General features: G+C 26.2%; 1 protein-coding gene across 1 annotated transcript; it reads right to left on the bottom strand.

Moving 5' to 3' along the window:
* Positions 1–116: 116 nt before the first annotated feature.
* On the bottom strand, positions 117–17,834 carry LOC127288599 (alpha-tubulin N-acetyltransferase-like). Its single transcript, XM_051316148.1, has 8 exons — positions 16,978–17,834; positions 12,831–12,980; positions 6,088–6,259; positions 4,247–4,388; positions 3,141–3,234; positions 2,971–3,061; positions 2,522–2,568; positions 117–1,373 (listed from the first exon to the last, which is right to left on the bottom strand). Exons 1-8 carry the CDS (start codon positions 17,079–17,081, stop codon positions 980–982), a joined length of 1,194 nt encoding a protein of 397 aa, XP_051172105.1. The 5' UTR covers positions 17,082–17,834; the 3' UTR covers positions 117–979.
* Between the last annotated feature and the right edge of the window lie 310 nt (positions 17,835–18,144).

Raw genomic sequence — 18,144 nt, forward strand, 5'->3', positions numbered from 1 at the left:
AAGGTCTGTTACTGAAAAGAAATTTATTTTAATTAAAAACAAAGAGTTTTGATATACATAGAGTATATAATTTTCACGTAATAGGATTTAATTAAGAATAGTTAAAAGAAGAAATTTATTTTCATATTAAAAATTCTGCCTTATTGTTTAGAAAAATACATATTAAAATCTAACGCAAAAAAATGTTAAAATATTGCAAGAAATTTAAGGATATAACAATAAATAACGTAAATTAAATTCTAAATCTTAAAAAAAAAAAAATAAAATTCAATCTTAAGTAAAAAAAAAAACAAGAAATAAAAATTTAATATTTACAATTATAAGGAAACTATTTATAATCAAAGGAGGTAAATATATAAAATTTGATATTTTTTAACTATAAAACTAAGAATTTGTAGATTATTTTTGCGTGCGCTAATCAATCTCCTATTTTCGCGTAATGTTTAATTATTTTGCCATTCTATCTTTAATTTCTAAGTTATGTTGCACAAAAAAAAGAAGAAAAAAAAACTAAAATTCGTGAAATTAGGTCCGTATTTTATTTTATAAATACTAAACATAAGATCAATATTCATATCGGTACTTTGTGCTGCTTTCACTATTCTCGTGCATTTATTAAATACCTATTTAGAAATATACGCAATAAAATAATAAATTATCAAATATTATTCTGAAACAGGCAAAGCTCTTTTTTAATAAAAATGAATTGTTCCTCGTTTAAAAAATAATAATTATTCGAAAAGTTGGATTAAATTTTTTTTTTGACTTTACAAAAAGTCTATATAAATCTAGGATTATATAGTTTACACCAGTTACAACAATTTTACCAAAAAATGAAAAAATTTTTCAAGGCAGTTTCGACATTAATGTCGAAAAATTTGCTAAAAAAAGAAAAAATTATTTCTATTGTGCAAAAACTCAGAATTGACACGGACGATTTTTTTTTTACTCCTTCCCTTCTTTTTGCGGGTAAAAAAATTTACCACAGAGGCGAATGGTAAAATTTGAGATCGAGATGACCAGCTTGAGTGGTTCCTGCAACTTCCTGTCCGCAGGAAGGCGAGGATTTCACGCTATTTTCCCTTGGCTTCTCGATAATTTCCGATTCACTATTTTCCGGAATTGACTCAACGTCCGGCTGTGAAATTGATGGCACTTCTGATGGTGGTGGTAATATTTCTGGCTCCTCTGGAACTGCTGGAGTTTGTGGAACTGAAGGAAGTGGTTGATCATCCGGTAATATTGGAGTTGGAACTGTTGATAATTCATTGTTTCGATTTTTTTGCTCCTCCTCAGAATATAAACTGAGTGAACGTGGTCGTTCGAGTTTTGCACTTGGTGTCTGTAGACCACGTCGAAAATCCGAAATTTCACTGTAAAAAAAAAATTTGTTCCACCATCGGGTGAAAAAATATTCCGATTCATTCACAAAACATAAATAAAATAAAAAAAAAAAAAAAAAAAAAAGGTGAAAATGTGTCGCACGTACATATAAATGCAAAACGAAAGGTGAGGAATAAAAATAAAAAGCACTGATATAACAAAGGAAATAATTTTAATTATCAAAATTTTTTACGACATTATAAAATACAGCGATAAATAATAATATAATCTATGCTTGTGTCTTTCTCGGGAATATGAAATACACTAAAAAAAATTAAGCTCACTTTTCTTACACTACTGACTATTTTGCTACTTTTTTTTTTTTTGAAAAATAAAAAGTGCTAAAAAATATTAAAGAAAATCACAATAAAGTGGAAGACTTGTCTTCATATCAGAAATTTAATATATACGATCCTTTGAAAGACACATAATTAAAATATATAAATATAATAAATACTCATAAATTTAAATATCTATTTACAAATGATCAAAAATAAAAATTTATGAATTTTTATATCGAAAACTTGAAACTTCTAAAGTTACAAGTACTGTTCATTTTTGTCATTTGATGACTAATAAATTCTTCTAGAAAAATAATAATACTTTCACCAAAAAAATTTAATTCAGAACTATAAGTGCATTTTATGAATCACCGGCGAAAGTCTGTTTTCCCATCCAGTAATGATCCTTCCACTGACTAACAAAACGTAAAAAAAACAATATAATTAAATAAAATAAATAGCGACAGCAAAAAAAAAAAAAATAGATATTGAAGAATTTCCATTTCATAAAAAAAAAAAATTTTCTAATTTTTTAAATTAAATTTTTTCAATTTAATTTTTTAAGAAATTTTTTTTAAATGGAAATTCTTCAATACCTAATTGACATTGAACAATTTTTTGTAAAAAAAATTCACTTTTTCAAATTGCTTGAAAAAAATTCAGCGTGAAAAAATAAATACGACAACAATGATTACAATATTGAAAATGTATAACATGCTTATAGTTATCGACTAAATTTTGAATTTCACATTAAATTAAATGCAAATATTTATGATTTAGGGAAACATTTTTTTTTTTTTTTTTGAAATTTATTTTAATTTTAGTCGACGACTAGGAACAAAGCTTGATAAACTCACCTTGCTCGCTCGGCAGATTGGCCAAGCACTGCAGTGTTATGAATTATCTAGAAAAAGCGTTAATCTATTATTAAATTATTCAGTTACATATTACACCACATGCCCCAGTTTTTAAATTTATTGTTAATATTATAAGGCAATTAAACATTGAAAACCAACACAGGTAAATTAATTATTAATTAATTATTACTACTAAATTAATAATTAATTGATAATTATTAAATTATTGATCAATTTATTATGTAATTTTTATTAAACCAAAAAAAGTATTTCTTTATCGAAAAATCGGAAAAAATTATTGCAAAGAATAATCATTTTTTTTTTAGTGTAAATTTCTATATGTAACAAAAAAGAAAAATTTGCCATTTATGTAAAACTGTTAAAAAATATTTGAATGATTAGAAAAAAATTAAATTAATTAAAAATTAAAAAATTAATTAAAAATTTACAGTTGCCATAGAGCAAGGTGGACGGGCGGCAGCATATCTTCCAAAAGCACTTCGAGGTAAAACACTTGCGGATTGTGAGCTTCCATTCAGGCTAAAAAAAATAATATTTTTTTAAACATTTTATTTTTTTAATTTTATTTTTTTTTTTTATATTTTAGAGAAAAAAATACCTCCTTCCATTTTCACTACTGCTACTATAACAGGAAGATCTGTCAGAAAACTTGGCCGATTGACTGTATCTGTTACCCTTTGTTTCCTGTTCCTCTGAAACAGAAAAAAAATTGAAAAAAAAATTTTTAATAATGAAGACAAAAAAAAAATTAATTTTCAAAATAAAAAAAAATTCGGAAGATAATTTTTCATGGACAATATATAAGGTGAAGTTTCATGAACTTATAAATCAACTATAGCATTTGTATAGCATTGACCGCGATTTTAAACTCACCCTGGAATTACCAATTTAGGACGAGTACCGCGTCAGCCAAGCCGATTATAAAGTACAACTTACAAAGTAAGATTGATCGTCCTTCGATGAATCTTGGCATGTCTTACATGAATCAAGTCTATGTTAAAACGAGCGAGTTTAATAATACTTATAATTATTCTTGGAACACTTTCGATTATAACAATCATCTTTTCTTCAAAAAAAAAAGTATAATTAACTGGAAGTCGATAATTTGTAATTTACAACAGTATTTCGATCCTACATAACATTCAATTACAAAATTGAAACTTTAATTTTTAAAAATCTTTTCTTAAAAAAATTCAAACGAATTAAATTCTAAATTAAATTTTAATTTAAACAAATAATTTAAATAAAATCTTAATACAACTATGCAAAAATTGATTTAAAAAAAAACTTTCATTATATTTCAATGCTGACAAAAAAAATCAAATTTAATATCCAAAGTCGATTAATTCGTTCATGACTTTCTAAATGAGAAAATTTTCAATTATTATTATAGAAACTTTCCTTCCCATTTTAATAATTAGGTTATCAGCCTTTTTCAATCTGATATAGTCTTCTCTAAAGTATCGATTCGTGAAAGGTTTGATTAGTTTCAAGTATATCAGAACTCTGATTAAACTTCCTCAGATATGAACTTTACAGAAGTGAGATATGCTGAAAAAATTATGACTCTATACAGTTTCGCGTGATATTTTTTTTTCTCCTTCGTTTTTTTTTATATAACATTAAGATCACGAAACGATTAAAGTTCAATAAAACTTCCTATATATTTAAGACAAAGAAAAAATTTATATAAAAAAATCATACCATCATCGAAAAATCCTTCGAAGACGACAAATTTATTATTTTGCGGTATTATATCAGTTAATCCGTAATATTTGTTCATAAAAGATAGAAATTTCTCAGAGGGACGATCGATTGCTAATTTCACTGGTCGTAGATTTTCCTCCTAGAAAAAATGAAACAGAAAAAAAAATACAATTAAAAACATTAATTTTTTTACTTTCTCGAAGAAAAAGCTATTTATTTCAATTCTTTATATATAGAATTTAATTAAAATAAAAAAAAAATTAAATGAATAAAAAAAAATTTATTTATATATAAAATTGTTGCCTAAAAACATGAGAGAGATTAATGAACTTTTTGCGAATGTTACGATAAGAAGATTAAAAAGGGTAGATAAGGAGCAAATTGCCAAATCGAAACTATAAACGCAAACGAAACAAGTTGTTCGAGTTCAGTCACCTTACAATGTTAGCTACCCACTTCACTCATGCATAATAAACTTTTGTAATACTGCTACCAAGATCCATTGTTGATGAAACTTTCGAGGGATATAGAAAGTAGAACTGATTTATTAATTTTCAAGAAAATAAAATAAAGATGCTTTTTTTATTAAAAAAATTAATTTTTTTTTACAAATAATTTTAATTAGCATTTAATATTAATTTCTTTAGCTATAATTAAATAAAATAATAAAAATAAATACTAAACTAATTTCATAGAAATACTAACAATAATGATAGTAATAATAATAATAATAATAATAATAATAATAATAATAATAATAAAAATAATAATAATAAATAAATAAATAAATAAATTTGGTAATAAAAAAGCTACAATTTTGTTGATAAATAAAATTGTCAATGAAAAATTTTCACTCAGTTGAATTAAAATTTTCCGCTGAGAAACATATTAAAGAACATTAATCTTGTTTAGAGGACAACAACGGGATCTTTGGTTAACACGCGACATGCTCTTTTCTCGAACAATAAATTTCCCTAAGAAAATTCCTGTATCGTATAATATATATATATTTTCACACGAAATAAGTGGGATCCACGCGAACGCTATTTGTTCATTTAATTCATGTCAAACTTTACGGAAACAAACATTAATATCACTTGTTAAATAAATATCTTTTCGTACAAGATAAATTTTATGCTTTCTAACAAATGGAAAAAAAAAATTTACCCCAATTACTAATATTCCTGACAAAATAGTTAATAATAATTATATTTCTAAAATTAATTTCTAATAACAAATAAATACCTATGAAAAATAAATATTAAAAAAAAAAATATAAAAAATAAATTTATAATATATTTCATAAGTAAATATGGAAAAAATAAAAATAAAACAGATATAAAAAAAAGAAATAAATTTCTAAAAATATAACGATAAAAAAAGAAAAAAAAAATCAGTAATTCAAAAATAAATATTTACTTTTTTCTATTTATTTATTCTCACTATTTAAATGAAAAATTCTAAATTTTTTCTTAAACTAGAAGAAAAAAAAGTATGTTATTGCATCGAGTTTCTTATAAATATAATAAATGTATAATATGAAAAGTAAATCAATACCATAAACTATTAATGACAAAAATATGGAAATTAAGAAAATCAAATATTCTAAAGGATGACAAATACATTATTTAACCTAGTGAAAGAAAGTTTATACTGTCAAAGCATAATTCTCCTTGCAATATAAAGGAACCTTGATGATTTGCTTTTACAAATGTATATATATGTACAATGACACAGTTTAAGCCATAATTTTTCCTACTTATAGAATCCACGTTGATATGTGTCGACTTGGTTGTACGAACAAAACAATGAACAAGATCAATAATCTATAAACTTACAGTGAGCATGTGCTGATAGAGAAGATTGCCCAACCCCATTCGTTGTCGGGATTCGTGAATATAAAAATCCAATATACATCTTGGCTTCAATTGATAATGGATCCCAGTTTCGTCAAACATAAAAAGATTCTTCGATCCAACTTTTAATAGACCAATTATACTCCCTAAGCCACTGTAAAATAAACAAACACACACAGAGCAATTAATCACCATATTGATTATTCATGAAAATTACATATACACAAGGCCACAAAGGACCCTTTAACACCTATTAAATCAATCCAATAAATATTTATCTTTTCTAATTTCAAACAAAAAAATAAAAAATTTAATGTTAACAAAAATATAGAAATAATTTTTTATTAAATAAAAATGTAAATAAATTTTTTTTTTTTAATAAATATAATGAAAAAAATATTTATTTGATTCAAATAATCGGTTAGTTGACTATTATCAAATAAATATTTACTTGAACCAAATAATTTTTATTTGAATTAAATAAATTGTATTTATTTATCAATAATTTCTCTATTTAATACAAAAACTATAGGTTTAAATACAATTTATTTAATTTAAATAAAAATTATTTGGTTCAAGTAAATATTTATTTGATAATTGGCAAGTAATAGTAATTTAAATCAAATAAATTGTTTTTTTCAGTGAATGTTAATAAAAATTGTCAATAAAAATGTAAATGTGTTGGGTTATATTTTCCACAGAATAAAACACTATAAATTGGTTAAATAAATATGTAAGATTTATTTAAATATAAAAGTATTCGTGACAATTTGTACACAGATTTAAACAAGAAACTTTAGTAACGCAGTTACTCAGCTGAAGGTTTCTTAAAGACTAAATTACAAATCATACCTGGATCTTGAGGGTGGCAAGAGTAATAAAAATACGGTTCCTCAGCTACAACATTGCTAATAGGTAACCAGTGAAAATGAAGGAGAACACAATATTCAAAATACATAGAAATATTATTTTCAACACTCCCACTTATTTTTAATGACCTGATATACGTAATTGTGTTCTTAAGAAACAAAATTGCTGTTTTGCTATTGGTTTAGTAAATATGTCAGCTAGTTGATCTTTCGATTGAACATATTCAATTTCAATTTGTTTCTTATCAATCATATCGCGTATGAAATGAAAACGTACATCAATGTGTTTTGTTCGTTTATGATGTTCGGAATTCGCCGACAATTTTATAGCTGCTTGATTGTCAACAAGAATTTTTACTGTTTCACATTTTACATTTAATTCGTTTAAAAAACAACGCAACCAAACTGCTTCTTTTGAACCATAACATAAGGCTACATACTCAGATTCTGCCGTAGACAAAGAAACTATACTTTGACGCTTACTAGACCACGATACAGGTGCTCCATTCAACATAAAAACAAAGCCACTTCTTGATTTTCGTGTATCAAGGCACCCAGCATAGTCAGAATCAGTATAACCAATTAACGAACCTAAGCTCCCACTGTTTCCAAATATTATACCATAGTTTATTGTTCCTTTCAAGTAACGCAAAATTTTCTTTATAAATTCCCAATGTTGTTTACCGTAACAATCAAGAAATTGGCTGGCATAATTAACAGCAAATTCAATGTCAGGTCGACTAAGTCTAGCTGCAAATAAAAGAGACCCTATTACTTCGCGGTAAGGAATAATCGCAAATTCAGTGTCGTCTTTATTTATGGTCGGTTTACAAAGGTATAAACCCGGCTCAGCAGGTATACTACTACATTTTGCATCCTTCATATTAAACTTCTCTAAAATTTTTCTAATATAACCTTTTTGAGTAATTTTCAAAGACTTATTTTTACGATCTCGCTCTATTTCTAAGCCTACAAAATCACACGCATCATCAACAGTAATTTTGAAATAATTTTTCAAAACGTTAAGCACTTCATTTATTGCACACATGTTTTCACATATTAAAAGGCCATCATCCACATAAAGAGCTAAATACACGGTGAATCCTTCTACTTTTCCTACAAAAACACACTTATCACTTTCAATATTGTTGAAGTCAAATCTTTGGAGAAAATTAACAAACTTTTTATTCCAACATCTTGGAGATTGCTTTAAACCATATAAGCTTCGTTGGAGTTTGTAAACAGAATCACTATCATCTTCTTTGATGTATCCAGGAGGCTGTTGTAGATAAATTTCTTCTTCGAGTTCACCATACAGGAAGGCTGTCTTAACGTCAAATTTCTTTATTTCATAATCTCGATCTGCTGCAATTGCTAAAAGTATTCTTATGGATTCATATCTGACTACCGGTAAAAACGTTTCAAAGTAATCAATGCCTTCACGTTGAGAAAAACCTTTTGCTACCAACCTGGCTTTGTATCTCTTGATATTTCCATAAGAATCCGTTTTTGTAGCGTAAACCCACTTGCAACCAATTGCACGTTTACCTCGTGGAAGTTCAGTCAACACCCATGTCTTATTTTCTTCAAGTGCTTGAATTTCCTCATCCATTGCTGTCTTCCAATTTAGTACATTATCACTTGCAATAGCTTCATGATAAGACATAGGAATTGTATCGGCGAAATAAGCAACTGGTACTCCATATCGATCTGGTGCTTGTATTTGACTTCGATCTCGTAATTGTCTTCTGTGATGCTCTCCATTTTCTTCCACAGGTGCTTCTGCATTAATTTGTTGCAAAGGATCTTCATTGATAGGAACATTTTCAATATCTTCTGATTGTTGATCAATATTAAAATCAATATCCATTTCAAAAGTTTTATTTTTATCGGAATTTTCAGAATAAATATTATTTTCATTAAAGTCTACATCGCTGCTAATATAAACTTTATGATTCTCATTATCCCACAGTCTATAGTTCGAGGACTCTCCATCATAACCTACGAAAATAACCTTTTTGCTCTTTGTGTCAAATTTTCTTCTATTTTCCTTTGGTACATTCAAATAAGCGTCAGCTCCAAACACTTTTAAGTGTTTTACCTGTGGTTTATGGCCAAACCATTCTTCATAGGGAGTATTCGATCTTCCTTGTTGTAAAATTCTATTTTGGATGTAGCATGCAGTATTAATTGCCTCAGGCCAAAGTTTACTATCAACCTTTTTTCCTAATAGCATAGTTCTGGCACTTTCCACAATCGTCCTAATCTCACGTTCAGCTCGACCATTTTGTTCGTGTACATAAGGCGATGACAATTCGTGTACAATACCATTTTCTTTCAGGTATGCAGTAAATTCACCCGAAATATATTCTCTTCCATTATCTGAGCGAAATATTTTTATTTTTTGTCCTAACTGTGTTGAAACAGATGCTTCAAACTCTCGAAATTTCTCAAAAACTTCAGATTTATGTCGCAAAAAATAAACCTTTCTAAAACTTGTGCATTCATCCTTAAAAAGTACAAAATATTTTGAACCGCGTGGAGACTCTACGTTTATTGGCCCACAAACGTCGCTATGAATCTTTTCACCAGGTTTATACCTTTTTCCATTATTCGAAACATAATGAGATTTACGCGATTGTTTGCCCATAACACATGTTTCACAGAAAAAATCTAATTTAGCACTTTTTGAATTACATATGTTAAAATTCTCACAAGTATTCTTTACTGCGCGAATATTAACATGACCCATTCGTTCGTGCCAAAGCTTCAATTTAATTGCTTCTGATTCTAATTTAACAATATTACATTCAATAGGCAATTTAACGTTAAATAACATTCTATACAAAGTTTTATATTTAACACCAATGGATGATATCTCACCATTCGCATCGCGTATTTCGCATTTTTCCCTATAGGCGTGAAAGGAAAAATTATTATTGCTTATTGTACCAATCGAAAATAGGTTACGCTTTAAACCCGGAACTAACAGTACATTTTTGAGTTCTCTTGTTTGTAACATACCATTTATTTCCTCTTCAATGATGATTGTGCCCTTACCAGTTGCTGATAAAATCTTGTCGTCGGCTACTTTAACAAAATGATCTTCAATGGTTTCGTCGATTGATGTAAAGAAATCACTCCTAAAAGTCATGTGCATACTAGCTCCAGAATCAGCAATCCACACATCTCTGTCTTCATCACTTGTGTTCGAATAAAGAGCAATAATGTCACAAATATATGCTGTTGCTGTCTTAGTCACTTTTTCACTGCTTTTATCAGAACTATTGTTGTCATTTTTTTTCGGACACTCGCGCACCCAGTGACCAATTTCCTTACACAACATACACTTTGTTCGTTTTTTCAATTCCTCAATCTTCACCTTTTTTTTTTTTTTATTATTTAAGGACGTTTTTTGAACTTGAAGCGCGAGCACTGACACATTATCGTTTATTTCAGAATTTCGCTTGTCTTCTTTAATCAATCTAGCTATAAGATTAGATTTCTTCTTTTCCGTTTCGGAAGTACAGTCCCATGCGATCCGGAAGAGCGAAAAACTGTTTGGTAAGCTGCTAATAATTTTAGAAATTATTGCTGTTTCTGAGACTGTTTCTCCAGCATCACTTAATCTTTTACATATGGTTTCCAATCTTTCAATTTGGATAGCCATATTTTCTCCTTCAGTCATTTTAAAGGAATAAAATTGTTCCCATGCATTTTGCTTAGCATCTACACTGCTATCGCCATACAAATCTTTCAATTTCGTCCACATTTCATCAGGTTTGGTGCAATTAATTAAATGTGGATGCAATTTCTTTTCTATTGAAGAAATTAAAATCACAGCTGCTTGTGACGATTTCTTCATCCACTTTTTCCAGTCCTCTAAAGCGTTTGCCTTATTTGGTTCATCTTCTGTGCCATTTACAAAACCTGTGAGTTCTTTTGCTTGTAAAAGAAAAGTAACTCCAAACTTCCACATGGAGTAATTCGTCCCATCAAGTTTTGTAAAATCTAAAATTTCCTTATCAGACATGATTTTGAGAAATTTGCTATTCAGACACTTCACCAATTAAACAAAAAAACACTTCACTTTTAGTACACGCTGATTGTCAAGCTTGAAACACTTTTCACAAATTTATAGTCTGGCGCAGTGGAAGCGTGCTGGGCCCATAACCTGTGAGGTTATATTTTCCACAGAATAAAACACTATAAATTGGTTAAATAAATATGTAAGATTTATTTAAATATAAAAGTATTCGTGACAATTTGTACACAGATTTAAACAAGAAACTTTAGTAACGCAGTTACTCAGCTGAAGGTTTCTTAAAGACTAAATTACAAATCATACCTGGATCTTGAGGGTGGCAAGAGTAATAAAAATACGGTTCCTCAGCTACAACATTGCTAATAGGTAACCAGTGAAAATGAAGGAGAACACAATATTCAAAATACATAGAAATATTATTTTCAACAAAATGAAAAAAGAAATTTTCGAAAAATTGTCAAATAAAATTTATACAATCGAATTAAAAAGAAAATAATAAGGGACAGGAAGAGAAAAATAAGAGAATGAAAATTGGAATTAAATTACATTAAGTAAGCCAGCATTGAAGGCCACTTCAATTTGCATAATAAAATCGTCTCCAATATCATTAATGAAGATATTTCGACTAACGACAATATCGATTGATTCCAAAACTAGTTTATATGTCGAATTTTCCATTAATCGTGCAATTTTCCCTTTCTAAATTTTATTATTTAATTTTTTCCTTTTATTAATTTTTATTAAAATTTTTCTTTGAAACATTGATTTAATAATAAATATCATCTTATTTTTGCTGCAAATTTTTAAATAAATAATTATCTAAATAAATTTTTTCAATTTCTCATCTACAAATATATAAAAAAAAAACAAATTTTGTATAATATTAAAATAAACTATTTTTTTTCTTATTTTGTATAATAAAAAAAAAGAAGAAAATAATTGTAAAATTACAAGTGTTTTAAGTACACAAACTAATCGTGTTGTAAAAAAGGGTGAAAGCACCTTTGAATTATAAAACAGGGAGTGGCTTACATAATGCAAATTAATGTTTGTGATTATTTTTAAAAGAAGGGGTTGGAAAAAAAGGCCTGGCCAATTTCCAATTCTTATTGAACAATCGAAGTCTATTGACCATAGAGTAAAAAAGAGAGATATATAATTTATTTTTTTTCTCCAACAAAAGAGGTCAAAACGTGAAAGGTTTTAGAAAATTTCTTTTCATCCATTTTTCAAGAGTCAGCAAGCACAAGAAATCCATGACGGGATCCAAGTTTCTATTGTGTAAAAAAAAAGAGAAGACATTTTTTTCCGTGTTAAAAAAATTGGTTCCTCGAAAAATTTGTATTAAAAACATATATAAAAAAAATAAAAAAAATAAAAAAATAAAAGAAATAAAATAAAAGAAAAATACATACAAAAAAAAAAGGAAAATAAAAATCGTTATTCAATAAACCAAATATTTCAATCTCAATTAATATTTGTCTTCTAAAATTGAAATATAATAATTTAACTCTGCAGTCTAGACTTTCAACCATTTTCACATCGATCCATTTCGAGTCTTTCTTGTTATTTAGTTTCCCCAGCTCGGATAATTTCTGTACCATTTTCCCTTTATCTAAATTATTACTTTTGATTTTAAAAAATATCTTAATTTTTTAAAATATTTTTCTTTTAAGAAATTTTTCATTTTCCTCCGAAAAAGAAAATTTACTTTATTGGAAGCATAACAATAATAATTTTAAAAAAAACATTATTTAAATTAATAATAATAATAAATAAATTAATAATTAATAATTTAAAAAATATATTACTTGTTGCCTTCATTATCAACTAATATGTAGACTGTATGGTCCGAATTTCTCAATTTTGTCGCACTTGTTATTGGTTTACTGAGCCCTTGTGCTTTGGATGATGCCTCGCCTATTTCGTCCAAAATTCGAGTCAGCTGCCTCTGGCATTCGCTAAAATAAGAAAAAAACCACATAAATTGTTAGTAAAAAATAGCTTTCAATATTTGAATATTTAAAAAAAAATTTTTTGTAATTATTTTACTCTAAATCCAAAGATTAAAAATAAAAATAAATTAATTAAAATAAACGAATTAATAAATAATTAATTAAAACAAATATTTTTAATTTACCATTTTTCAAATTCAAATTTAATTTTTCAAATTTTATCATAAAACTAAAAGAAAATAATTTCAATAAATATTTTACAGAATATAATAATTATTATTATTATTTCGTTGAAAATTTACAACCTTGATAATTTTGATAAATTCTCAATAAAATATATAATAATTATATAAAATTTGCATTTCACTTGCATTAATGAGCACACGAATGACCCGCAAGATCCACTTTCAAAACATTTATTATAATCACTATAAATCATTTATTGCTATATATATCAAGTTGCTCCAATTTTTCGTTTCCTTTTTTTTTTATCATCAGCTCATAAACGCGAATTCATTTGCCACTTTTCAAAAATAAAAGAGGAATTACAATCAAATTCTGACTCATTTCTGTCACGCAACATCCTGTTCAACATGCTCGCAATATTCCACAAAAAAAAGAGAGACGATTTTATCACAGGTGTCTAACAGAAAAAGTGTGAAAAGAAATGAAAAAATAAAAATTAGTTTATAAACGAGAAAATTACAGATAAGCACGAAAATTACAAAAGTATCGATTCAGTATGATAAAAAAAAAAAAAATTTAAAGCGAAAAAGAATTATTTTTTCTTCCAAATATCAAATTAAAGTAAATTAACTCAAATTAAATGAAATAAAATAAAATTAATCTAATAACAAATGTGATTTTTCCATTTCTCACGATATGAATTTTTTTTATGGAAATAAATTTCGCTCTCTGAAGCAAAACAGAGGTTTACCGAATAACGGTGTAAAAACACACCACTGAGTTAATTACAAACGCGTAATTCCGTTAGTAAAATCTAAGGGAACGCGATGGAAAGAAAACTTTCATCTTAAAAGAAAAAAAAAAAAATATTCCAATTATAAAATAAAAGAAAACCAGTTTCTTTTTTTCTGAAAATATTTTTTCTACCTGAACAATTTTCCTTCCTTTTATGTTCATTTAATTCTATATAATGATTTAAGTGTGATGTATGATTCAAAACACGTTTTGAAATCAAGGTTGAAAGCTCACGCCTGAGTAACTATATACTATGAATAATTACATATAAGTTTATCAGTCATCGACATTTTAATCATCATACTATTAAAGGCATCATCTAAGTATTAAATTTCCAGATTTTCAACTAAATTGCTTAAAGAGGAAATTAAATTTTTAAATTTAAAAAAAAAATAAAATAAAAAAATGTAGAAAAAAATATGTAAATGTTAATAAAATTAATATTAAATATTTTGAATTAAAATATTTAATTTCAAAAAATGAGTTAAATCATAAAAATTATATTGATGTGAAATACAAAAAAAAAATTAAATAGAAGAATTTATATTTTTTAAAGTCGTAAAAATATTATTTGCAAAAAAAAAGTAAAATATTATGATTTGTATTTTTATTTTCGAAAAGTGTAGTCAAATCTAGGTTTTGAGAACTATTTTATACACACAAGTCCCTTTCGCATCGCGTGTTAGAAAAATGTTTAAATGCGATATTATCAATGCCTTTTTTCAGTTCAGTAGAACAATTCTATGATAGTAAGTCATTTACCTAATGTTTCTCATCCTAATCGAAAAAATGACGGATCAATTTAATTCTAATTTCTCCTCTTTTTTTTAACAATTATTTTTTTTCTCTCTCTCTTGAGATTACCATTTCCTACTTTGCAATTGCGGATTTCCTTCGTGTTACCTATTACATTCTAAAATTCAAGTTTCGCTCTTTACCGTATTCCCTCATGCGTAATATTTTTTTATATAAAAAAAAAAAAAATTCCTCCAACAATATTGTTCGATTTTTCGTTTAACAGAATAATTAACTGCGTTTTTATTAATTTTTTTTCATTAAAAAATAATAAATAAACAAATAAAATAAAAAAATTATTAAAAAATCAAATTTATTATAAAAAATACTTAATTAAAAAAAAAAAAAAAATTTTCAAGAAGGTTAATTTTCGAAAATAGTAAATTATGACACTAAATTTAAGGTTCTAATCAAAATAGATCATTAAAATAATGACGAGAAAAATGAAATCCCACATTTCGCGTAATTATTTGGCAATAACGTAACTATAACTACAGCAGTTTGTTGATATATCAATTTCCATCACGCTACATTCTAAACTTTCGTGACTGTGAGTCACTCTTGAACAATTCTCAACTTTCATAATAGAATAAAAAAAAAAAAAAAAAAATTCGCAGATTTCCTCTTTAATTTCTCATTTTTCTTTATATTCAATTATCTACACTGTTGTTTGAAATAATTTTTTTTTTCATATCATAATCGATAATTTTAAAAAATTAAAATTTTAATAAATAATAAATTGAACAATAAACAATTTTTTTTTAGACCGAAAATTTAAAAATTATTTTTTTGTAAATTAAAATACCATTATACCATTTTGCAGCATATTTTAACTGCCCACGTTGAGTTTTGTCTCTCAACGTCCCACGCAAAAATATTCCAATAAATTTTTCCCCTAAAGAATAGATGCGAAATATTTTATAGAAAATTTAGTAAAAGTAGATAATTTAAAAATTACAATTAATAAAACGAAAAAAATGTTAAATGTTTGTTTTTTAAATATGAAAAATTTCGTTATAAATTATTATTTTTCAAACGATACTACAAAAAAAAAAATAAAATAATTTCCTTATAATGAAAAATTATTCAAAAAGGAAGCAAAGATTAATTTATTTCAATGTCAATATCGCACACGTTTCATTATTTATTATCGCCCACAAGTTTCAAAATCTAAAAATATCGTCTCATTTTTTGAAATTATTACAAAATTATTTATATATTTTTTTCTCATCACTGAATACACGATGAATATAATTTTATGAATAATTGACAAAAAAAATTTTTTTTCCGGGTAGGAAGAATATATATATTTTTTTCAATAAAATATAAGTTTTTTTTTTTTTTATTCTGTCATTGAACAGTGAAAGTGAACTGTACTCAATAATATATATCACAATGGAAGGTTTAACCTTCAATTGCGTTTGTTGCAGACGTTCTTCAGACGTGAAACTTGTATAAGACGTAATCTCCAAAACCGGCAAAAGTCACGCGATGACTAACTAACATTTACATATTATCGAAAAATTATCAAATTATCTATTAAAATTTTGTTTTCATGTAATTGCGCATTTTCTATCAATTTAATTACAATAAGTATATTTCAGTAATTTTTATTATTCTATAAAATTTTATAAGGAAAAATTAACAAAAAAAAATTGAAAAAAATTTTTATTATTTATTTTATTTTATAAAATTTATACAAGAAAATAAATAATAAAAAATTTAAAAAAAAATCTTTTTTACATCTTTACTTGAAAAAAAAACTATTTCCTATTTTTACCAATTAAAAAAAAAGACGAGAATATTATCTCAAGAAATAATATAACTTACATAATGTTATTTACAAATTTTACACGCCAGATAATAGAAGATTTCGTCACAATACACAAAAGGAAAATTTGCGATTAAAGTCTCATTTACAATAATATTAAATTAAAATTGATAAATTATTTAAGACGAATAAAATTAAATTGTATTTTTTGGATAATTTTTAATTTGAACGATTTTTGGATAAGAATTAAAAAATTAATTAAAAATTAAACTAATTAATTAAAAATTTTTAACTTTGAGAAAATAACCCAAAAAAATTCTATAATTATTTTTTAAATAAAAATAAAAATAAATAAATGAATAAAATTAATGAGGCGAAAAAGGTTAAAAAAAGAAAAAAAAAAGAAAAAAAATAGTAAAAAAATAATAAAAATAGTTTAAACAATCAGTAACTCACTTGAATTCCCTTCGATCACCTCGAAAATCCTCAGGAATAAGGGTGTGCGTGATCTTGTTGATTTTCCGGGGCAAGAGTTTATTCACGTTGAACTTGAACTCCATTGCAAAGGTCTCAATCTTCCAAACAATTCCTCGCAGTCAATGTGTCACGTTTGTTTATAAAATCACAAAATTTTTTACTCAAAATAATTTTTGTTCTAATTCTCCTTTTTTTTTTCTTCTCCAATTATTATTATATCCTCTTTGTAATCAATTATACTTTCTTCCATCAATATCACATCAGTAAGATTCTATATGTTTTCTACACAAGTTTCTATTTTTTCTCAAAAAAAAAATATTTTTACAAAATTACGTTATTTCCTTGAAAATTGCAATATAGAATTTCAAAGCATTTTTTTTTCTTTTTTTATTGAAATATTTTAAAACCTCACTTTTTTTTGACAGTTTCTGTCAAGTCACGTGGAGCAACAAATGTCAACAATTATTTGAGAATTATTTTTTTTTCTCACATAAGAAAATCGATTTCAGGCAATTTTTTTCTTTTCTTCCCCTCTTTAGGAAGAGAGATTTTCCGGAAGAAGATAAAGCTCTTGTGTCTCGAATGGATCGATCTTGCGACAACCTCCTAGAAACTATACTGATTTACTCTCCTCTCGACTTTGCATCTTCATTTTTCAATTCCTTGTTTACTTATTATTTCCTAGAAGGAAATTAATTTTTTTTTTTTTTTAGAAAAATGTAAAAGAAAAAAAATTTTTGAGATAAATCTTACAATAAATAAGAGACACTTAAAGTCACCTGGTGGACCTTCGACTGGTCCGGACTTTACTGGCAAGCGTTCCGTTCATTTTTTCCATCAGAAACTCGCGCCGTACGCAAAGCCAAGGCCCCTTCACTGCGCATGTACCTGTTGTAGGTTGTGGATTGAAAGTGCTGAAACACTTTAAAACATACGCAAACACGTTTTTTATTGTTCAAAACCATAAATTATTGCAATTCAAAGCAAAGAGGAGAAAAAAAAAACTTCTTCTTTCGCTCCAATTGTATTTCATTTTCTTCAAAGAGAAGCTGTTAAAAAATTTTCTTCCACAAATCTGAAAGAAAAAGTAAAATCAAATTGAAAATAGAAACCAAAAAAAATACCGAAATTTGAAAAAAAAATTAT

The sequence above is a fragment of the Leptopilina boulardi genome, unplaced genomic scaffold (genome assembly GCF_019393585.1).
Source record: "Leptopilina boulardi isolate dan_hultmark-lab unplaced genomic scaffold, ZJU_Lbou_2.1 LbouV2_392, whole genome shotgun sequence".
In the NCBI taxonomy this organism is placed as follows: domain Eukaryota; kingdom Metazoa; phylum Arthropoda; class Insecta; order Hymenoptera; family Figitidae; genus Leptopilina; species Leptopilina boulardi.